The sequence below is a fragment of the Trachurus trachurus genome (assembly GCF_905171665.1).
Source record: "Trachurus trachurus genome assembly, chromosome: 12".
Classification (NCBI taxonomy): domain Eukaryota; kingdom Metazoa; phylum Chordata; class Actinopteri; order Carangiformes; family Carangidae; genus Trachurus; species Trachurus trachurus.
In genome coordinates this window covers 11418221-11438568 of record NC_139908.1, presented here as the reverse complement: position 1 = coordinate 11438568, position 20348 = coordinate 11418221, and the positions used below count along the sequence as shown (strand labels likewise).

The 20348-nt window shown below is 43.0% G+C and overlaps 1 protein-coding gene across 3 annotated transcripts in view; it reads left to right on the top strand.

Annotated features, from left to right (window-relative positions):
- The window catches only part of arhgap24 (Rho GTPase activating protein 24), a 67808-nt gene extending 48096 nt beyond the window's left edge, over window positions 1-19712 (top strand). For all 3 annotated transcript variants that reach the window (XM_083983826.1, XM_083983828.1, XM_083983827.1), the window contains 7 exons: window positions 7180-7302; window positions 12341-12548; window positions 13450-13582; window positions 14707-14780; window positions 15192-15313; window positions 15431-16649; window positions 17467-19712. In XM_083983826.1, the coding sequence (XP_083839952.1) occupies window positions 7180-7302; window positions 12341-12548; window positions 13450-13582; window positions 14707-14780; window positions 15192-15313; window positions 15431-16649; window positions 17467-17731 (2144 nt within the window). In that variant the 3' untranslated portion in view covers window positions 17732-19712. The remainder of the gene's footprint in view (window positions 1-7179; window positions 7303-12340; window positions 12549-13449; window positions 13583-14706; window positions 14781-15191; window positions 15314-15430; window positions 16650-17466) is intronic.
- The last annotated feature ends 636 nt before the right edge of the window (window positions 19713-20348 follow it).

The following is a 20348-nucleotide window of genomic DNA, read 5'->3' as shown; positions in this document are numbered from 1 at the left end:
TGCACTCACACGGTAATTATGACACACACAGAAGGAAACTATGGGATGGCGTCAGTGCAATTAATATTATGGTAATCAATGCAATTAGCAGCTCAGACGTGTGTTATTAATATGATTTGTGTGATTATATAGTGTGGATGTGGTTGATGATGTCCCTTTATTTAGTGCCATGGCTGATATTCAACACTGTTTATAGTTACTGCTGCAATATGATGCAGCTGGAGCACAGTATTTCCGATTTGCAAGTGTCTAAACTAAGTTGTCATGCTCTGCTGCGGAGAATATTCAACAAAATCACATTTGAAGAGTAAAAAATGTGTGTGGAAATCGTCTCATTCTCTAAACTTTTTTTTTTTTTTTAATTGTTTGAAGTCTAAATCTGACTGTGAAGATTAGAAGGAATCCTGAGCTGTGTGGCTTCTTTAGCACGAGCTGTGCTCTGAAGCACCAGCCGGCTCGCCTCTGTGCTGCTGCTGACAATTGTTCACCGCTGAGTTTGTAAAACTTTGGAAAGCAGTTGAACTGAAGCGTGGCGAATCGGGGGAATTGCACCGGCTGCCACGGTTGTCTCCTCAGGTACAGTCGAGCTATAAGTGAAGATCCTCTCGTCTGTCTCCGGCGCTGAACTCCTGCTAGGATTGGTCTCATTTAAAGAGGCGATGATTGAGGCGGTTGCCAGTCACACCATAAGTAGTCTAAGAATTATGTGGTGGAGAATAATACTTCCAAGGCAGCTTTACCACAGCTAGTAAAGAAACTGTCAAGAGGCAGCCTCCAGTCATTTTATTCAGCAGACGGATTGGGAAGAAGTTGCCCACAGGCGACAAGATGGTATTTGAGCTAAATGTTTTTATCTTTTCTTTCTGAATCTAGATGAAAGCTGCAGACAGGGGATTGAAAATCTAATATTTGTTCTTTGCTGGGATGTGGCTTTAGTTTTCTCTGATTATCCATTTATCTGATGGTGGAGTCAAGTCACTGATTGACCTTTTGCGTGTCTGTGGTCAGGAAACAATGCAGCGTTATCTGGAAATGTTTGTGAATGAGCCAAAGAGAGGTATTCCAACAGGTTGCACCTGTGCACTAAAACATTATTATTCACTAACACAAACGACACACAATTCATGAGTGTGTGGAGCAGTCAACAGTGCTTTAAAACTGATAGCATGCAGGCAACTCCTTGAATCTAACTCTTCTTCAACTCCGGGCACAAACTGATGCTTCTGGTGCCAGTAACTCCGTGTTCCAGTGCAAAGCAGTCAACCTCTCACAGACAACAAAACTTACTGTCTACACACAAAGGCACCCAGTATTATTTTGCTGTCAGCCTACATTGTATTGTTAGCTTCTGACGTAGTACGGTCCCACAGCTCTGGATTTGGCTTATTGTTCAAGACTGAGTTTCAAACAGCCTGAGACTGCACCTCTATCCAAGTGCTTCTCATGGCATGTTTTTCTTCCATTAGAGGAAATATGACATGGATATTCTGCAACTATACAGCCATAATATTAATATTTATACTATGAAAATACTCAAAAGGGCTGGAGAGGGCTTTCCAGAAGTGCTCCCTGGTCATTGAGAGAGAAATCTGAGGATTTGGCCTGAACAGCTCTCTCAGAGGTCTTGTAATGTCAATTTTCAAGGTTTTGTCCAGGAAGTTGTCCATGTGCTAAGTGTATTTGACATTTCACCCGTCTTTATAAACTAAATGGGCAGACTCAGCCACTGTGGAAGAAAAGCTGAGCATCAACAGGAAATGGCAGGAGGAACAGGAGTGTGTTGTAATGGCCATGGTATGCTGTATAATCCTGTTGCATGCTTGTTTAACAGCTTCACAACCGTTTGTTTCCAAGAGGAAATGCTGCCTCTCCAACGCAAGTAATGGAAACAGCGGCTGTGCGTTAAAGGCTGATTCATCTTAAATGTGGGCAAAAAAACACTCTCAGGGACAGCAGGGAACCACTGTTCATTAGCATGACAATCAGCAGGAACAATGCTGACAGGGTGGGGATGCCGCTGACTGGAAAACTTCTGCATGCCAAATGGCCCAGTGTGAATAATTAGTGTCACTGTGGAATCCCTCGACTCAGAGGTCAACACAGGGAATCAGATCGATCAGAGCTGAGCAACATTGTGACACAGACCAACAGTGTGAAGCTCTCTAAACAAAAACATCAGACCAGCTGAATGGGAAAAAAAACAACCTTTTCTGAATGCACATGTATGAATGTTTTTGCAGTGCAGATCCACTAACCCATCTCAGAGCCAGAGCAAAAACAGGTCATCTACTTGTTAGATTTTGACAAACACAGGAAAATTTGCACACACAAAAAAAGTATGAAAAGTGTATTTTCTGGTGCACAGCTAATAATTCACAGCAGAAAAAAATAGCCTGCACCTGTTGGGACAGTCATGGTAATCTGAGATGTTACGTAGTTGAAGCAGGTGGCTTTTCTAATTAATATGAACCTGTCATCATTATTTCCCTTTTTACTATTTAAGTATGTGTGATTGGTTTTTAAAGAGAGAGGAGGATATTTAGGAGAAGATACAGATACAGTAAGTATACTGTACTGTTGCTACAGATCAGCTTTGTGATGGAAAAGGCTAAAGAAAAGACCAAAACAAAACAGAAAAAACAGTGTAGGCAAAGGCTAAAATTATTCAAAACAAATCAGTCAATCTCTCTGCTGCACTCTATGACCTGTGATATTATTATAAGGACTGTAGTGTAATGTCCCCCCCCCCCCCCACACACACACACCACCACCACCACACCACCACCATACACCGTCCTGGGAAAGTAGCTGAAAATAGTCCTGAACAAAAATAAAATGTACTCCTGATGTTTACTAAAAACTACAGAGCCATCTGTAGCCATCATCTTAAAATTCAGAGTTGTCAAGTTAAAAGTTGCACATTTCATTATAAACTTGCGAAGTTATGACTGAGTAACAAACACAAGTGTGAAGCACTTTGTGAGTCTTCTCTGTGAGAAGTGCTATATAAATACAATTTTACTTACTTACTTTTACAATTTCGGTTTCAAGATTTATCTGATCTTGGATATTCTGACATAAATTCATTTTGTGTGAATGTGTGACTTTAAACTTGAAATTTCTGAGCTTTGAGTGCTCCAAAATTCAGATATTTTAACCCTACATGCAGAAACTTACTCTAACCCACTTTAGACTGGGTGGGTGGATGTGGGGGCTTTTCTCTCAGGGACGCCAGATGTGCTTGGAGCGGCCCTGGTCGTCACTCGCGGTCGGTCTCAGTGGACACACCGACTGATCGATACTCTCTTCCTCTCTGGATTAAATCGGTTATTGGTTGAGCAGCGGATGTGTGGAGTTTGTCTCGCGGAGGACTAGAGGGGGAGGTCAATCATCTGAACGTGAAGCGTCTGTTCGGAGAGTGTTTTTTTTATTTTTTTTTCGGAGGGAAGCTGTTTTCACACCGGCTGGAGAATCTCTCACATGTGCGAGTAGGAGAGTGAGCTGCACACAGACCGGTGAGTGTTTGGCTTCGCCTCGCCTCCGTTTTGTTGACAAACAACACGAACCTGTCGCGCGCTGCACTGGCAAAGATGACATGACATCATGGATGAGATTTCACGAGCTGCAGCTGTGATGATTGTGTCATTAATGGACAAAAGTAGCGTCTGAATATAACATGGAAATGATGTCACAAGTTTAGTATCGATACGAACGCTGACCCCCCTGCACGTTCACGGCCAAAAGACGTGGGCGTGATTGACAAAGTTGATCGATTGTGTGGACTCCATGCGAGGTGTAATTAACGGCTGTGAGGGGGGAAGTCAATAAGCGGGTGGTGACTAATCACTGGATCAGGGGACACAGGAAAGTGTGGGCTGGGGCACAAATGAAGGAGCTGATTTTCGCGCACAGATCGAGATAGAGATGAAAACTTAATAAGAGTTTAACTGCAGGCGCGAATAAACCACTGCCACTGTTGATCCAGGGATGCTTTAATGAATGGATGGATGGATGGATGGATGGATGGATACTGCATGAATGGAGGGTTGGTGCTGTAATGATGTTTGGAAACCCTTCATCCATCAGACGTCATCACTGTGTAACCTGTGAGTTTTCAAACCTTTACATTATTATCTTTACATTAAACCTGATGCTAACCAGATACTATCATTATATTATTTAATTAATGAGGATAACTATTAAATGTGATGGATAATGGATCAATGATAGATAACGGATCAATTTGTATAAATCACTTGTTAAGGTACAGAATTTCCAGTTATTTTAAGGCTGCACCAACTGATTTGACTGACTGACTTATTTATCATATAATTTTGCTGTTAGTTAACTTCATAAAATGTAAAAAAAAAAAAAAAAAAAAAAAAAAAAAGTAGTGAAAATATGCCTAAAATGGCCAGATTTGCATGTTCAAATGTATTGTTTTGGCCAAACAACAGTCCAAAACTGATAAAAGCAGCAAATGCTCATATAAAATAATGCAAATTAATTTTCTGTCAATCAACTGACAGCTCAAGATTTATTGTTTCCTTGGTGGCATTGCTGCATTTACTGGAGCTGATGATACTGGAAAATGAAAGTACACACCGAGGTTAGCACAGAGTCATGTCAGTGGTTCTGAGGAGCACTTAACAGTGAGGGCTAGTTATCATCCTCAGCCCATAAGACAAACAAACAAGTTGCCTAAACACACACACACATTAAATCACTGCCTGTTGATACTGTATCCAGATCTGGAGCTGTGTTGATGGCTGAAGGAAACTATAAACTCACAGAGTGCGAGACAGTGACAGGACCCTGAATATCTGCACTAATAAGGACTCTTCAGCTGGAACTTATGAAACATATGCCGCTTTATGTGAGATCAAAACATGTGGCCGACCCGTACTCGGGGTTCATTACTGAGTTTGCACCGTCCGTGTTTGTGAAGCTGAGCTCTTAGTGGACAAACACTCACACTGTGGACATGCTGGGTGCCACACAGGGCAAACACTGGCATCTGCTGCCTGCTAATGAGATCTCATCAGGGCTGACACACAGCATCAATCTCACTGTCGGCGTTTGGCTGCTCTCTGACCGCTCCACCTCTCTGGCACTCTGCAGACACACAGCTGTCTCACCTCCAACTTATTCTCAACTGTTGCTGTTGTTGTCACATTTCACTCAATTTAATTGCAAATGAAATATGTAAATCAGTTTGTGACACTGGTGACACAAACTTTAAAGAGACCCCGAGGAGTTTGCTTTTGGTTATAAAAGAGTCTCATATTAATGTGGATGAATCTACGTTACCCACACTTGTTAATGGGTCCATTTTCGATAAATATATATCGTTTTGTCTTTATAGTTATTTCGATATTATTATTTAGTGGTCGGTCACAAGATATTGAATTCATTATTTTAAAAAAACAGTTGGTGCACAGTGAGTTTGTTTGTATGAATGCAGGTATTCATGGCAACATTTGATTGCGGTAGCTCCTGTATCATAAACCTTTTCACTCGACTTCCTGCTGGTGAACCTGAGCCCTTCACCTGACCCTCACTCTGTTGTTGTTGTCTATAAATAGTATTTATATGCAATGCACTGATCTCCTCCAGGACCTCAATCAATGCAGCGGGATCCATTCATGATCAGAGTCATGAATAATTCAACTGTCGTCATGTAACACATTGGTTTGGTCTGTTAATAGCTCATCTCCCTCCTATAATAGAGCAGGTGCGTCCCTGTGAAATGCCATCAGGCGCCGTTTGCTCGTTTCATCTCCCTAAAGCTGAAGCCGAGCTGTGCAAATGGTCCTGTTGTCATAGCGATTGCTGCAGCCAGATTCGTTATGTGACACAGGTTCCGCAATCTCCAATCTGTCCGGTATCACATGACGGCGGCAGCAGCGGCGGCGGCAGAGTAGCTACACTCTTCACTGGCCATTATCCACAAGTGGAGTCGGGATACAGAGCCGACCTCTAATGGAACATACACTCCTGCCCCGAGATATAAACATTTCTTTGATTTATTACCGAGGGCCAGTTAAAAGGCCAATGTGTGTGTGCATGTGAGAGTGTTGCCATATTTTTAGACACTGGAGGTTATGTTATGTTCAAGTAAATTATCATGTCATGTGAGGACTCGGTAATGAGTTTTACTTACTGTAACTTCACTTTGGGTGTATGACTTTCACTTTGCAGAATGATGTGTTTAGTGCATCAAGGAGGTTTTCATTCATTTATCTGCGAAAGGAGCAAAGGTGGTGCTCACCTCAACTCCTGAGGTCATGATGTTAACATATAAGAAGCCTGATTCTGTGCCAAAGCTGATTTTGGTCCAATATTAATGCATTTATTGGTTTATTTGACAGGGACAATGCAACACTTATAAACAGTTTAAGAGAAACTGCAAGTGAGCCAAAGTTGCTAAGGCCCTGGCTACATGTTGTTAAAGGCAACAGAAACGGCAACCGAAAAAGAGGATCAATTGAATAATGTATAAAAGTACAACTTGGATATCAATTTACCTAATAAAAGCTCATAATAACAAATACACATTGAATAAAAAATTGTAGCTCATGATGGCAGATGGTAACACAAAGCAGCACTGGCATTCAGACAAAACAATTTCAACTAAAAGCAGATGTAGATACATACATCTATGACATTAGAACAAACAATAGCAAGCACTGAAACAGGACATTTACATGAGACAATGACAGACGTGACAAAGCCAGTGACATTTACATACATGTAATATGGAAATCTGAAGCCTCCAATGCTCATTAAACACATCCTTTTTCCAGTTTTGACAGTATTGACATTCCCATAATAGAAGAAACAAGTTTTTTGTTTTAACAAGGGGGGAGGAGCAGATGTAATATTAGATATTAAACATTTTTTGCAGAACAACCTATCAGAACCAAATTATTATTCTAGGCATGTCGGGAAATTATGTCTAGAGGGGATCTTTAACTTTTTAAAATGTTTTGAAAGTTGCTCAGTCTCATAAATCTTGTTTTAATTGGATGGAAGTAATCAGATGAGGAGAGCGCTCTCGATTTCTCTCATGTGGGAGACAGATTGGGTCCCAGTGAGATTTGGGCCACCAGTGAGACTTGATTATGCACAGGATGTTTTAATCATCTCAGTTTCTCTCTCTCCGCTTCATGTGAACAGGGGGAGACAGAGAGCGGATGACAGCCAACCATGAGACCTACCTCCTTATGGCCAGCACCCAGAATGACATGGAGGATTGGGTGAAGACAATCCGCCGGGTCATCTGGGCGCCTTTTGGTGGAGGTCAGTATACACACACACACACACACAGTGTTTTTATGAGATGATTATTGATTCGTGAGACTGTTAAGGAGAGTTTGGTGTAGGTTGTGTGATAAACTTTGAGAGTTAACAAATGCTTTATTGGACGAAGGATAAGTGTGTTTTCAGTCAAAAGGAGTTTAAAGGAGCTAAGTGATGCTATTGCTACTCAGCTAAGTAAAACAGTATTTACAGCTGTTTACTTGCCAGTCTAGAAGAGGTGTTGCAAGTTCAGCATCACACTTCACTCCCTTTACTCATCAACAGCTGTGTCCATTTAGTGGAAAGCAACACCATGTCAACTTTTGTCTTTTTCACATATTTTCTCCGGCGCAAATTAGCATGCTAACCAGCTAGCCCCAACCCCTCATCACTGTGCAATAGCAGCTCGCTGTACAGTAGCATCCATGTAGCACTGCAGAGAGGGCGTGTTTTAGGCCGTATTTATCAGTAATGCCGTGAACGTAATCCCATTCAGTGGCAGAGAAAATATAAATGTGCCCTTTAATAGAATAGCTTTAATAGTCTTACTGTGTGAGTTCACACCAAAAGCTTCCAAAGCTTCAAAAACGCAAAAAGTCATTCATTTTCAATGAGAGCCCGGCGACCAAAGCGTCAACTGCCATTAGCCACGCGTCCAAAGCTTCCAAAGCGTCACCAGACAAGAAGTTGAGTCTCGGTTAACTTTATGGTAATTAGCCATGACACGGTTCAGCGGCAACCAGTCAGAATAGAGGTGTCTTTGGCTCCTTTAAATGACCAGCGCGATCGAACTTTGACATCAGTCACATGAAGAGCGACCAAAGCAGCAAAATATTTTTAGCCGCTGTCTTGTCTGAAGTGCATCCTCAGGCAACTTTTCCTCTTTGGAAGCTTTTGGTGTGAATGCACTATTAGTGACAATAGTGTGACCTATTGGTGAGGTGCAATAAAGAATTAGCAGTAATTCCACAATGCTGCATTTGTGTTTAACTTGCTAAGTTTGCATAAGTATTCTGTACTTTTGTGATTACACATCACATATTTGACTTTAAGTCTAATTACTGCAAGTTTGTTTGCAGCTAAAGCAACAGGTTGCCTCTTTATTTGTCTCTAGCTGTTTCATTCGACATCCACAAAACCTGACTTCAACATGCACAAACAGCTTTAGTCATCGTTAGCAGGAGTAGAGGAAGAACAATTGCTTTGTCCTCTTATCCAGTGACCTCAAATCTCCTCTCCTGTGTTGTGTCTTCTATCCTCCACTTTGTTTTTGCTCTGTATCCGGCCTCTCCATGCTAATAAACAAAGGAAATTAATGTGTTAAAATTATTTATGTGTGTCGAATAAGCCAACAAACTGCTCATCATCAAACAAACAGCGCTTCGTGGCTGGAACTACATGATGTAATGTGTTCTGGTGACGTTTGTTCCTGACTTTGGTGGCATCAGTGCGTCGATCAGTGAGCCTCCTGCTGCGCCGCTGTGGCTTGTTTGTTGACCGAGCAGAGTTTGGCAAGAGCTTGGCCTACATTGTGTACGCGCACAAGGGCACAAGCGCGGCATTTGCGAGCGGGTGGACGGACGGGGGAGTTGAGGGCGGCTCTCTGTGACACAGTGAATAGATGAGGCCGAGCTGGCCCCCTCTGTTTACAGTGCAGGGAGTTTGATGTCTATTGCAGTTGACTGCTCTTGAAAAGGACGAGCCATTTGTCAAAGATGCCACAAGAAAGGTGGCTCCACGTTGGAGCGGAGCCTGGCTTTCCCTGCCTCACACACACACACACACACAATCGCTCTCATATTCCAGCCTTTCACATTTTGCAGTAGCAGCAGAGACCATCTGAGCCCTGATTGGCCCTGAAGTGTGATTCTGTTCAGAGAGTGACGGACAGGGAGGGAGCTCCCAAAACTAAGCCCCCCCAGTGTTTGACCCACACAAGAGCCCGGAGCCCCAAACGGTTTGCTGTCATGTTTTGCTGCAACGTGCTGCTGAATGCTATGATGCCGAATGAATGACTGGCCGTCCTGTGCAAACAGTTGGACAGGGGGAGAGTTTGAAGCCAGACCTTTTGAGAAATGTGCAGCTGTGGCCTCTCCATCTGGATCTTTGGAGATTTATTTCATGGTAATTACCAGCTTGTTTATCTGTAACTTGGGGAAAGAGCTGACTTTTTTTTTCTTTTTTTTTTTCAAATTGAAGCGCTGCTGCGACTGTTGTTGCTGTTGGATCGACGCTGTGTAGGAAATTAAAAAGGCAATTTCAATCAAAACTTGAAATTAAAACACTGCAGCGCCCCATTAGAGTTTGTTTTATTACAACGGTTGTGCGTTTTATAGCTTAGATTGAGAATTTCCAGACTGTTTGGTTGATTTCATTCATTTTTGTCTGATGATTGTGGTGCAGTGAAAAATCCACTAATGGCAGAGGTCATGATAGTCATTTCCACACACAAGACAGGTTCAGCACACACTCTTCTGGCCTTGGTAGTGTCTGTTTCAGTCTGCATCTTAAAACGTTTTATATTTCCAACCAACATTTTTGTCCTGATTCAGAGTTAAACCTCAGTTAAAAGGACAAAATGGTCAATGGATTGAATCTGATCTGCTGATGGGATTGGTAGAGTAAGAGTTACCATGATATCAAGGTGAGTTGTTGTGATAGTTCAGGGACTAGATCTAAACTCTAAGCCCAAAACTGAAGCAGTCTGATATGTTTTCAGAGCTTGAATCTCCCGCTGGTTGAGTGAGATATTCCCATTTCTAATGACGTCGCCTCGTATCATGATTTCAAAGTGAACAAAGGCTTTTAGGAAGATGAAAATAAGCCAGATGGACTCTTTTATAAATATGTCATGATAAAAAAGTATCTTCCTGCAAATATTTATACACCCTGAAGCCTCCGAGCTTCGCTTTGGTTGTTTTCTGGTAAATTCAACGTCTGACATATTTACCTTCATATTTTTTTGCCAAATACCTCATGATGCAGAGGTTTTACAAGTTGCATGGTTTAACATGAGTACCGGTAGTTGTTTTGTCTGTTGTCGTCTGCTGGATAAATCATTATTGTTGCATGAGAAAATAGTTAGTTAGTCAGTGTATAGTTTGAAACACTAAAACAGCTCAGGTTGTGTTATATGAGGATTGTTGAAGGAAGGACACCACACAAGAAGAAACATAGACAAGAAAAAGTAGATAGGACTAGTGTGTTGTGTCTGGACCTCTCTCTCTGTGTGTGTGAATGTGATGAATGAACCTGTTGAGTGGCTGCAGCGATGAGGTCTCACACTTGTAGCATGTGCCAAAGCCTCTGTGGTCTGTGGTACGACCGGGTCCAAGCGAGAGAGCCGCAAATACGCGTATAAACACATGCACAGGCAGCCAGCGCATAAGCCGGTTCACACACACAACACTTACATGTGACCCGGGAAAACATTCCTAGACTCATGACCAGAACGTCTGGAGGGATGACCTCGTTTTCATTCAGTCACTTCTCCCTCGTTGTTCTCTGATGCTCTTTCCAACATGTGTGTGTGTGTGTGTATGTGTGTGTGTATGTGTGAGGATATTCAACCTTCTTCACTCTGGGACGGAGCTCGACTCATCTGCGCTTCGCTCTGATCCAACTAAGATCTGGAATATGGAAAACACAGCTTCAAACATTTCTTGGGAATTTGTGACTGTTTACTGTTTTGTCGTATTTGGGTTGTTGCTGTAAAAGATCCGAGTCCCCGACGTGACCGACCCAGAGGAGGACGAGGAGAACACAAGACTCTGCTGTTCTTCTTCTGAGCAGCTCGTGTTCAAATGAAAGACGATTTTTTTCTCAGAGATGGAAATGAAGACAGTTTGGCTGACCTGCTCTCCAACCCATGCATCTCTTTGATTGCTGCTCTGATTTCTTTCAGACAACAGAAAAAAAACAAAGAAACAACTGAGGCTGGCTGGAAAATGCCAGAATGCAGGCGCTTTAAACTCTGCACCTCTGCTATGTTATCTTATCACAAATTTCTTAATAGGCATCTCTTCTGGAAGCTCACAAGGTGTGTCAGTTTCAAGAGGGGTGAGTGTTGCATTTCTCTACTGTAAAGCCCCTCCCCCCCACTTTGAATTGATCAAATATTGATATCAGTGATCAGATCTACTACCGCTTGTTTGTATATATATAAAAAAAAAAAAACCCACACGCTGTGTCCAGTGCTGTCAGGAGCACGAGGGTCCCGCCCGGTAAGCTCAGCCGAATTCAGTCACCGTGCGGTACCTCGCCGTACCACGTGTATGTGTGTGTGTGTGTGTGTGTGTGTGTGTGTGTGTGTGTGTGTGTGTGTGTGAGTAGCCTCTGTCTGTATCTAGAGACCGGAAAAGTATGCAGATCCAAATCTCTCAGGAAGGCTGCCTTAATCCCCTCTTGTGTTGCGTCCACATGAGACAGCTACAAATGGAAATCAGACCCCCCCACCCCACCCCACCCAACTAACCAAACCCCACCACCCATTTTTTTTTTTTTTTACAGCGACTGCCTCAGACAAAAGGCGAGAGCTGCTCAGCAGGAAGTTGGAGATTTGATCATCAGACTAAGGCTTTGTGGGTGTACATACTTTTTGCTTGGACTGTCTGGCCGCCCCTTATCATAAATCTTTTTTCAATTGATTTAACTGCTCTCTTTGATGTGCCTCAAGCTGTAGATAGATGGTATGCTAATGTTTCTTTTTGTGTGTGTGTGTGTGTTCGACTCTTTGAAAAAAAAAAGACCCTTTCACTTTCGGAGAGAAAGTAAAAAAGTTGCAGGATATCAAACAGTATCAATACTTCAAATGATAAACTATCACTTTCTATTCCTATCTGTAAGGACAGAATCACATTATATATATCTTTGAGGTGTTGAAGTCATTCTTCTTAAAGCTCCCATTATAAATGACTGATTTGAGGTTGTTATGAGCCCGCCCCATATGAATAAATGGTCAAATATGAGGTGAATATAAGATCAGCACTGCTATTAATCAATCTTGCGCCATCATTAAGTGTGTCTCCTTGTGTTTCAGGGATCTTTGGTCAGAAGCTGGAGGAGACGGTGCGGTATGAACGCCGCTTTGGGAACAAGCTGGCCCCTATGCTGGTGGAGCAGTGTGTGGATTTCATTCGGCAGTGGGGCCTTCAGGAGGAGGGTCTGTTCCGGCTGCCCGGACAGGCCAACCTGGTCAAAGAGCTGCAGGACGCCTTCGACTGCGGAGAGAAACCCTCCTTCGATTGGTACGGTTGGATTTCCTCAGTGCATTTTGATGTGAAGTCGACAGGTTCAGATAATTGGTTCAACTCTACGTGCATGAATACATATCGTAAACAAAGGGATGACTAAAGTTTTCAATTGGATTTTAATGCTAAATTTGCAACTATATTCTGCTGATGATTGATTGATTGAACATGACGTATGATCTGTCTGTTCTTATTGTATCATGCTGGTGTATATAATCTCCAGTACCTGTGCTGTGGTTAACTGGCAGATCTCAGTGCTATAAAAGCAGCACAATGCACTGATCTAATGTCTCTGTACACCGCAGACACTTTGATATGTCACAGCAGGGGAAAACGTTACGCCTGGTTAATGAGGTTTATTACGACGACGGCATTAGATTTAGTTTTGTTTAGTCGTGCGATGATGAGGATGATGGTGTTTGCTGACTCGGCACCGAGACACATTCATCATTTCCACCTGTGCCTCTCCTGCTGTGACGGCTCAGTGTGTTTTAAAGCCTGTTTGTCACAGGCTCAGGAGAGTAAGAGCATCAACATGGATACAGGATCACACTGTTTAACACAACTGCTGGTTCCCTCACTGGCCCTGAACCTCTTGCTTCATTAGTGTCTCTCAGCCGACAGTGGGAATCCTCATCATTTAAACCTCTCCAGTCTTCCTATTATTCCTCTTTTTTTACCTCTCCACTTCTCCTCTTATAACCTGTTTGCTTGCTTTACTTCACTTCTGGTATTGACATTATCTTTCCTTCTGATTCCATGCACTTCCTGCAGCCCTCTCCCTGCAGGAGGCCTTCATGATGATTTGTGTTTTCCTCCATGATGCCATGCAGCCATAATAAATAATAACCTCGACCCCTCTCCTCCTCTCTATCTCCGCCTTGTCTTCCCTCTGCAGTAACACAGATGTGCACACAGTGGCCTCTCTGCTGAAGCTGTATCTCAGAGAGCTGCCGGAGCCCGTCGTCCCCTTTCTCAAGTATGATGAGTTCCTGGCGTCGGCCAAGCTCCTGGGCAAAGATGATGAAATGGTGAGAAAGACTCGATGAGTTTCTTTTATACCTGTTTTGACCAACAAATTGAGTTTCACACATTGTATTCATCCAAGTGAAGTTTTAGGTTTGATCCAAGGCAGCAGTGAGCGGCTCCGGCTCCTGCATAAATCTTCCCCACTGCTGTTCTGTGGCTTTAAAGCCTCAGTGTGCGGTTATCCACGGTCAGCTCTGCTGTCCTGACAATGACTTTGTTGTGCCTGTCTTCACTTCTAACATCTAAATAGGATTTCTCTCACACCATAAAGCACAGTTAACAGCAGAGGACTATTCCCCTGCCTCCTCCTTCTGCTCACAAAGCATCTTTTCCCTTTGCTTTTCACTCGAGAATCCAAGTTTGTGTCTTTGTGTGTCTGTGTTTGCGCCAGCGTGGGCGTTTTCTTTTAAAGTTCAGAAATGTTTTAACGCCTCAAGTCTTGATTAGAACTGCCCTGTCGTTTAAACCTCCTGGGAGAGGGGACGCAGCGAGAGGAATACTGCTTATTCTAATATTTGTTTTAAACATTGTTTGCCTCTGCAGCTGTGGAGTCTTAGAAGTTGAATGCATGTCTGCGGGTTACTGCTGGGTTTTTGGTTCACAGTCATCCTCTGAGATTCACTAGTTGTGACTGATGATACATAAATAGAGGAATGATATAAATCATCTGACTGTGTCATGTGTTATTTGATTTCAGTTTTCATCTTTTTGATTAGTTTTTTGACTTCATGTTTTTGCATAACAAAAATAGAGGTTTTACATTTGTGGAAAAAAAAGAACACATTTATATTATTATTATAATACTTCTAAAGATAAAAAATCTTATTTCCCCTTTTTATTTTACGCATACCTCCGAGGGTGTTGGGAATAATTTGCCACTGACTGTTTTGATGAATCTTTAAATCTCATTAATTCTCAAATAAAATGAAGGATCGCCTTCATAAAAATCTTTTAATGAGTCTGAAACCATGTTCCAGTGTTAATTAAAGGTCCTTTATCATATTGTCATGGGTTAAGTGAGCAGTCGCTGCCACAGGCTCCTGTTGATAAGACCGATTACAACCTGTATGAGTTGATATGAATTATTGATCTGGGTTGAAATGAGTGTACGTTTTTTTATTTTCAGGGGATGAAGGAGCTGAGGCGGCTCGTGGACAGTCTACCTCCAGTCAACTACAACCTTCTCAAGTACATCTGCAGGTACTGAGTTAGCGTCAAACATCTGGATAACATCTCATTGTGTGTGTGATTAAAGGGATAGTTCAACATTTTGGCAAATTGGCCCATTGCCATAATCCCTATAGTCATAGCAGTAGGTTCGTTACCTTCAAGCTGTTTTTAGAACGGCGGAGCAGAGCCGTGAGCTGCTCAGGATTGTGTATTTGAGGAGTTTGATGAGGGAAACCAAGAAATCCCATTAGCCTCCGTAGCGTAGCTCTGAGCAGCTCGCGGCTCTGCTCCGCCGTTCTAAAAATAGCTTGCACCGACAATTAAAGATAACAAACCTACTGCTAAAACTATAGGGATTATGGCAATGGGCCAATTTGCCAAACTGTTGAACTATCCCTCCTAAACAGTGAAGCATCGATGATATTTTTTTCTTGTCTCTAGATTCCTAGATGAAGTCCAGTCGTATTCGGGAGTGAATAAAATGAGCGTTCAGAACTTGGCCACAGTGTTTGGGCCAAATATCTTGAGGCCAAAGGTTGAAGATCCAGTAGCGATTATGGAAGGTCAGTATTTACGTCAGTTGTGTACACACATCTTGTTTTCTGATATTTATTCTGAGCTATATATTTATTATTACTATTCTGATTCTATTTGACATTATGTGTGTCTCATGTCGTCAGGTACTGTCCTGGTCCAGCAGCTCATGGCCGTTTTGATCGGCCGCCACGATGTGCTATTCCCCTTCAGCGAGGACAGCCCCACAGCCCTGGAGCTGGTCAACAACAACAACATCGAATTACCACGGCGACAACAAGCCACCACAACTACCTCCGCCGCCATCACCACGGTGTCTCAGAACGCAGAGAACAACAACACGCAGGCGGTCCGCCAGTGCGTCTGGGAGGCGCCCGAGTCTCCGTCGCACCGCCAGCACGTGGACAACGGCGGCTCCCCGCGGCCGGCCAGCCCTCGCAACGGGGTCGCGGGGCGCTTCGACATCACCCGCAGCCCCCCGCTGACTGTGAAAAAGAACCCGGCGTTCAGCAAAGGCAGCGGGATCGTTACCAACGGCTCCTTCAGCTCCTCCCCCTCCTCAGATCCCAGTCAGGAAAAGAGCCAGACTCTGAGCGGCGGGGGGAGTTTACCGGTGCGGCGCAGCGGGACGCTCAAAGGCTCAGGCACAAAAATGGGCACCAGCGGCGTGGCGGGCGGAGGCGGCACCGGAGGGAACGGGACTGGAGCGGTGCGCATGGGCATTTCAGGGTGCGATGCCGCCGGCACGGGGAGTCCGAATGGCCGCAACAATGGCCTGTGGGTACCAAACGGTTGCGTCACGTTACGGGTGAACAATAAAACGCGCGACTGCTCCAACGGGGAACAAACAACAACCAATCAGAATCGTCTGTCCACGTACGATAATGTCCAGTTGAACCACCAGAACCTGCAGGTGCAGAACCAGATCGCCAACACGTGTCTGAACAGCAGCTGCGAGGACAAACAGAGCGTGGACAGCGCCACCTGGTCCACCTCCTCCTGTGAAATCTCCCTCCCCGACAACTCCACCTCCTGCCGCTCCTCCACCACCACCTGCCCCGAGCAGGACTTCTACGGAGGTCACTACGAAGACTTGGATGGACCAGCGCAGGATAATGAACCTCCTCACTCGGGAGGAGGTGGAGGAGGAGGAGGAGGAGGAGAGGGGGAGGGCAGGAGCAGCAACAGGGACGGCGGAGGAGACGCAGCAGGGAGGAGCAGCCGGAGCACCAGCAGTAGTGATAACAGTGACGGTTTCACTGTCGGTAACGGACCCGGCAACCACAGCGCTCTGCACAGCTTAGTGGCCAGTCTCAAACAGGAGATGCACAAACAGAAGACGGAGTATGAGGCCAGAATAAAGAGGTAAATGAAGAGGATGAAAAACTTTTTACATGCCAAATGTAAAAAGTGATGATGTCCTATTTGTGAACTGAAATGAGCAGTTGTTTTTATCACAGCCTTGTGATTGGTCCGTTAAATCCTTACAGTGTTTTTGATTATAAAACAAGTCTTTGTTCTATAGTGATATTGTGAAAGCATCAAAATGTTCAGTTCACATAAATATTCACAGCCTGTATTCAGAAACTGAGCTTTAAAACGAGCCACCAGGATTTCTGTAACTTTGTGATGTCAATCCTTCAAGCCCCGCCCACCAGACCAACTGTCCATCCTTGCAGGATTTTGGAGTTGGAGTGTTTAGCTGTAAATCTGCTAAATGTATTATTTGATCAGTCTGCAAACAATTAGCCCAAAGCTCACAGTCTCTCTTCTGATTGGTTCTCCAACATGTTGCCAGAGCTCCAGAGAGAGGAGACAAGAGGAGGATGGTTTTTGGTACTTTAAAATCATAAATACAGTATATCATGGATATTAACACTTCAAATAAAACACTTAAAAGTATCAAATATTCGTCATACCTTTAACATAGTACATGATTGGGTGCATGTGGTGAAAAGTTGCTATATTACAATAAAACAGAACTGGGTATGATGTGATAAAGGCTCTAGAACCTGAATACAGCAGCTTTATTTTACAAAATGATGACTTAAACTGTAGATTGTATTATTGAAGTTTGAAAATCAAAGCTGTTTCCTCCACGTTTTGTCTTTCTGGTCTTTCTGACCTTGGGACCTGTTGCTTGTTCCCTCTCCTTAACCCTTTGTGTTAACCTCCTTTGCAGCTTGGAGCAGCGCAACCTGGAGCTGGAGACGGAGATGCTGAGCCTCCACGAGGAGCTGGACCAGGAGAGGAAGAAGTACACCATGGCCGAGATCAAGCTGCGCAACGCCGAGCGCGCCAAGGACGACGCCGAGCGCCGAAATCAGATGCTGCAGAAAGAGATGGAACAGTTTTTCTCCACGTTCAGTGACCTCACCGCGACTGGCAACACGGCGGCCCCTGACCCCCGCCGACCGGATCGTAACAACACCATCTGGATACAGTGAGGGGGGGGGGGGGGGGGAGTGGGCTGGAAATTGTTAACTATATGATGTGAACTTTAGGCAGGCTCCAAACAGGATTTGGCTGCTGGTTGTAGAAAGCAAAGTTGGAAAGGTTAAAGGCATGTTTTAATTTAAAAGAAACAGGTGGAGGGCGACTAACGTAAGCCACCTGTATAGATGCAGACATCACCTGGAGTGATGTCAGAGTGACACTATCTGTAAATACAGCATTATTTAAACAGTTTTCAGACTCTCCAACCCTCTTAGAAACTGTTGTGGTACGTACGCACTCATCCGACTTGGCAGTGGAGTAAAGAGACACTACGCCACAGTCTATGATGATTTACAGTACTACTATGATTTTATATAAATTAGCTCCTAGAGTCAAAATGGGAAAGCAAAAGATATATAATATGGTTGTTCAGCAAAAAAAGAAAGAATAAAATACCAACTTGGACCTGAAAGCACCAAAACTCCTCCCTACTTTTAATTCACTTTTAAAATCTAACCAAAAAAAAAGAAAAAGAAAAGACAAAAACATATTGTTGTTCCTTGTAATTCTGTCTCTGCTCATGTACATAGAGGGAAACAAAGCAGAACAACACAGCATCATATGTATGTAAAGATAAATGAAAGTTAAAGAAGTACTTTAAATGTTTATCTGATATTTAAGCAAAGTTATCAATGTGTGATATTTTATATTAAGAATTTCTTTTTTCTTTTCTTTTTTTTCCCTTGCACTTACATGTTTTGTTTCGTGTCTCTCAGCAAGGTGGTACTGAACGTCCTGTCGGTCAATGTGTGTATCATTTAAAAATTGAACAATATACTGTATATGATGTGCCTGTGCTTCTGTGCTGTTGCATTGTACCCCATGACCAAAAAAATGAATAAGAGCCTGTACTGTAAATATTTTATAGATGATCGTAGACACTACTTGTTAGTCTGTACTGTGGTTTGAAGCGTATTCAGATGGATATGGCACGTTTTCATGAATGGATACTGATTGAAGAATGTTTTGTAGCTTGTAAAATAAATTTGCACGATGACGACTTGCACGACGGGTCACTGGCGTAAATCCCAGATCGAATAAGGAAAAAAAAACAAAAAAGTTTGTTCATCATTTCAGGTTGATGGAAATGTATTCTCCCCATTAAGAGACGTGTAGCTGGTGTTGTTCTGCGAATGCTCATGGGAAATCCATCTGACAAGTCAGGTCTGTGTCTGAGCATATGAGATGATGCCAGTTTTAAAAATACCCTCCTGTGGTTTGGCGCAGAATAACAAGCTGCAGCTACATCACAGAGTTGTGCTTTGGGGCTGTAAATGTGAATAAAAACAAAACAAAAAACCAAACGGGGGGATTACAGCATCAAGTCTGTCAACACCGACGACCTGGTTGCTGAATTCAGTCGCAATTGGTGAGAGCATGATGATGGTGCATGAGTCCACGAGGGTTGATGTGCAACAAGTGAATGTCTATAAAGTATCTGCATATCGATAAAGTCTTTATAAGTGTATTTATTTAGCTTTAAACCAAATGTCTACACGCTATGTGGATTTCGCTATTGGGTACAAACACGGGACACACCTGAGTACAGACCAGGACTGGACTTGTTGTTCAAAGGGAGTTTATTATGTGTGCACACTAGGGCCGGCTACTGGCTGCTGTTCCTCTGGAGACCAGGTCCCATTTAAAAAACCTGCTGCTGGTCATTGCAGGACATCTGGAATGTGAACGTGGAGAGATGTGGGGTGAAGGAAAAAAGAAAAAAGTGCCTGAACAACCGAAGGAGGGGAGTGGAGAGTGGAGCAGACTGTGTGCTTCTCATTTTGCACCCTTCACCGGGAAATAATAGGCTTAAGCCAAGCTGACAGTGTCACCTCATTCTGTGAATTCCACACAAAAGAGCAGATAATGGACGTGGCAAGTGGGATAGGAGAGGAGGAGTGTGATGGAGGAATATTTTCATGACAAGATACTTGATACACAAAGGAACTTTGAAAAAAAAAAGACTTAATATGAATAAAGATGCATTTTCATGTGAGTCTCCCTTTGTTATTTCCTGTTTGGAGCCTGTTTGCAGCTGTTTTGTTGAATTTGGCTGACAACAATTTTCACTATAGTGGTGGGGGAAAGAATCGATACATCATAGTAACACAATATTTTGCATGGAAATATAGTATTGATTTACAGACACCAAGTTTCACTCAGAACAGACTAAGAAGTTTTATCTTATTAGAAAAAACAGATGTCATCAAAGTTTTCATTTTGAGACATTTATATCGCAATAATTTAGTATCGTGAAAATGTATCTCAGGGCCTGTGGTGATTCTCACCCATCTTCACTGCTGATTATTTGTTACAACATCAACAAGAAAAATGCTCCAACATTTTTTTTCCACATGGTCCGCTTAGCTTAATACCAAAATAAATATTCAGTTCATTATGATACTGTATAAACCATGACACGTGAAGTTGCTGCTAATACTCACCTTTGAAAAACAGGAAGCAGCAAAACATTTTTTACAGTTGCTGATCCAATTCCTTTGGTGAAACCTGTAATCTGTTGGACCAAGATATGGGTTTATGAGTTTCCAAAAGCATTTTCATGAGTAA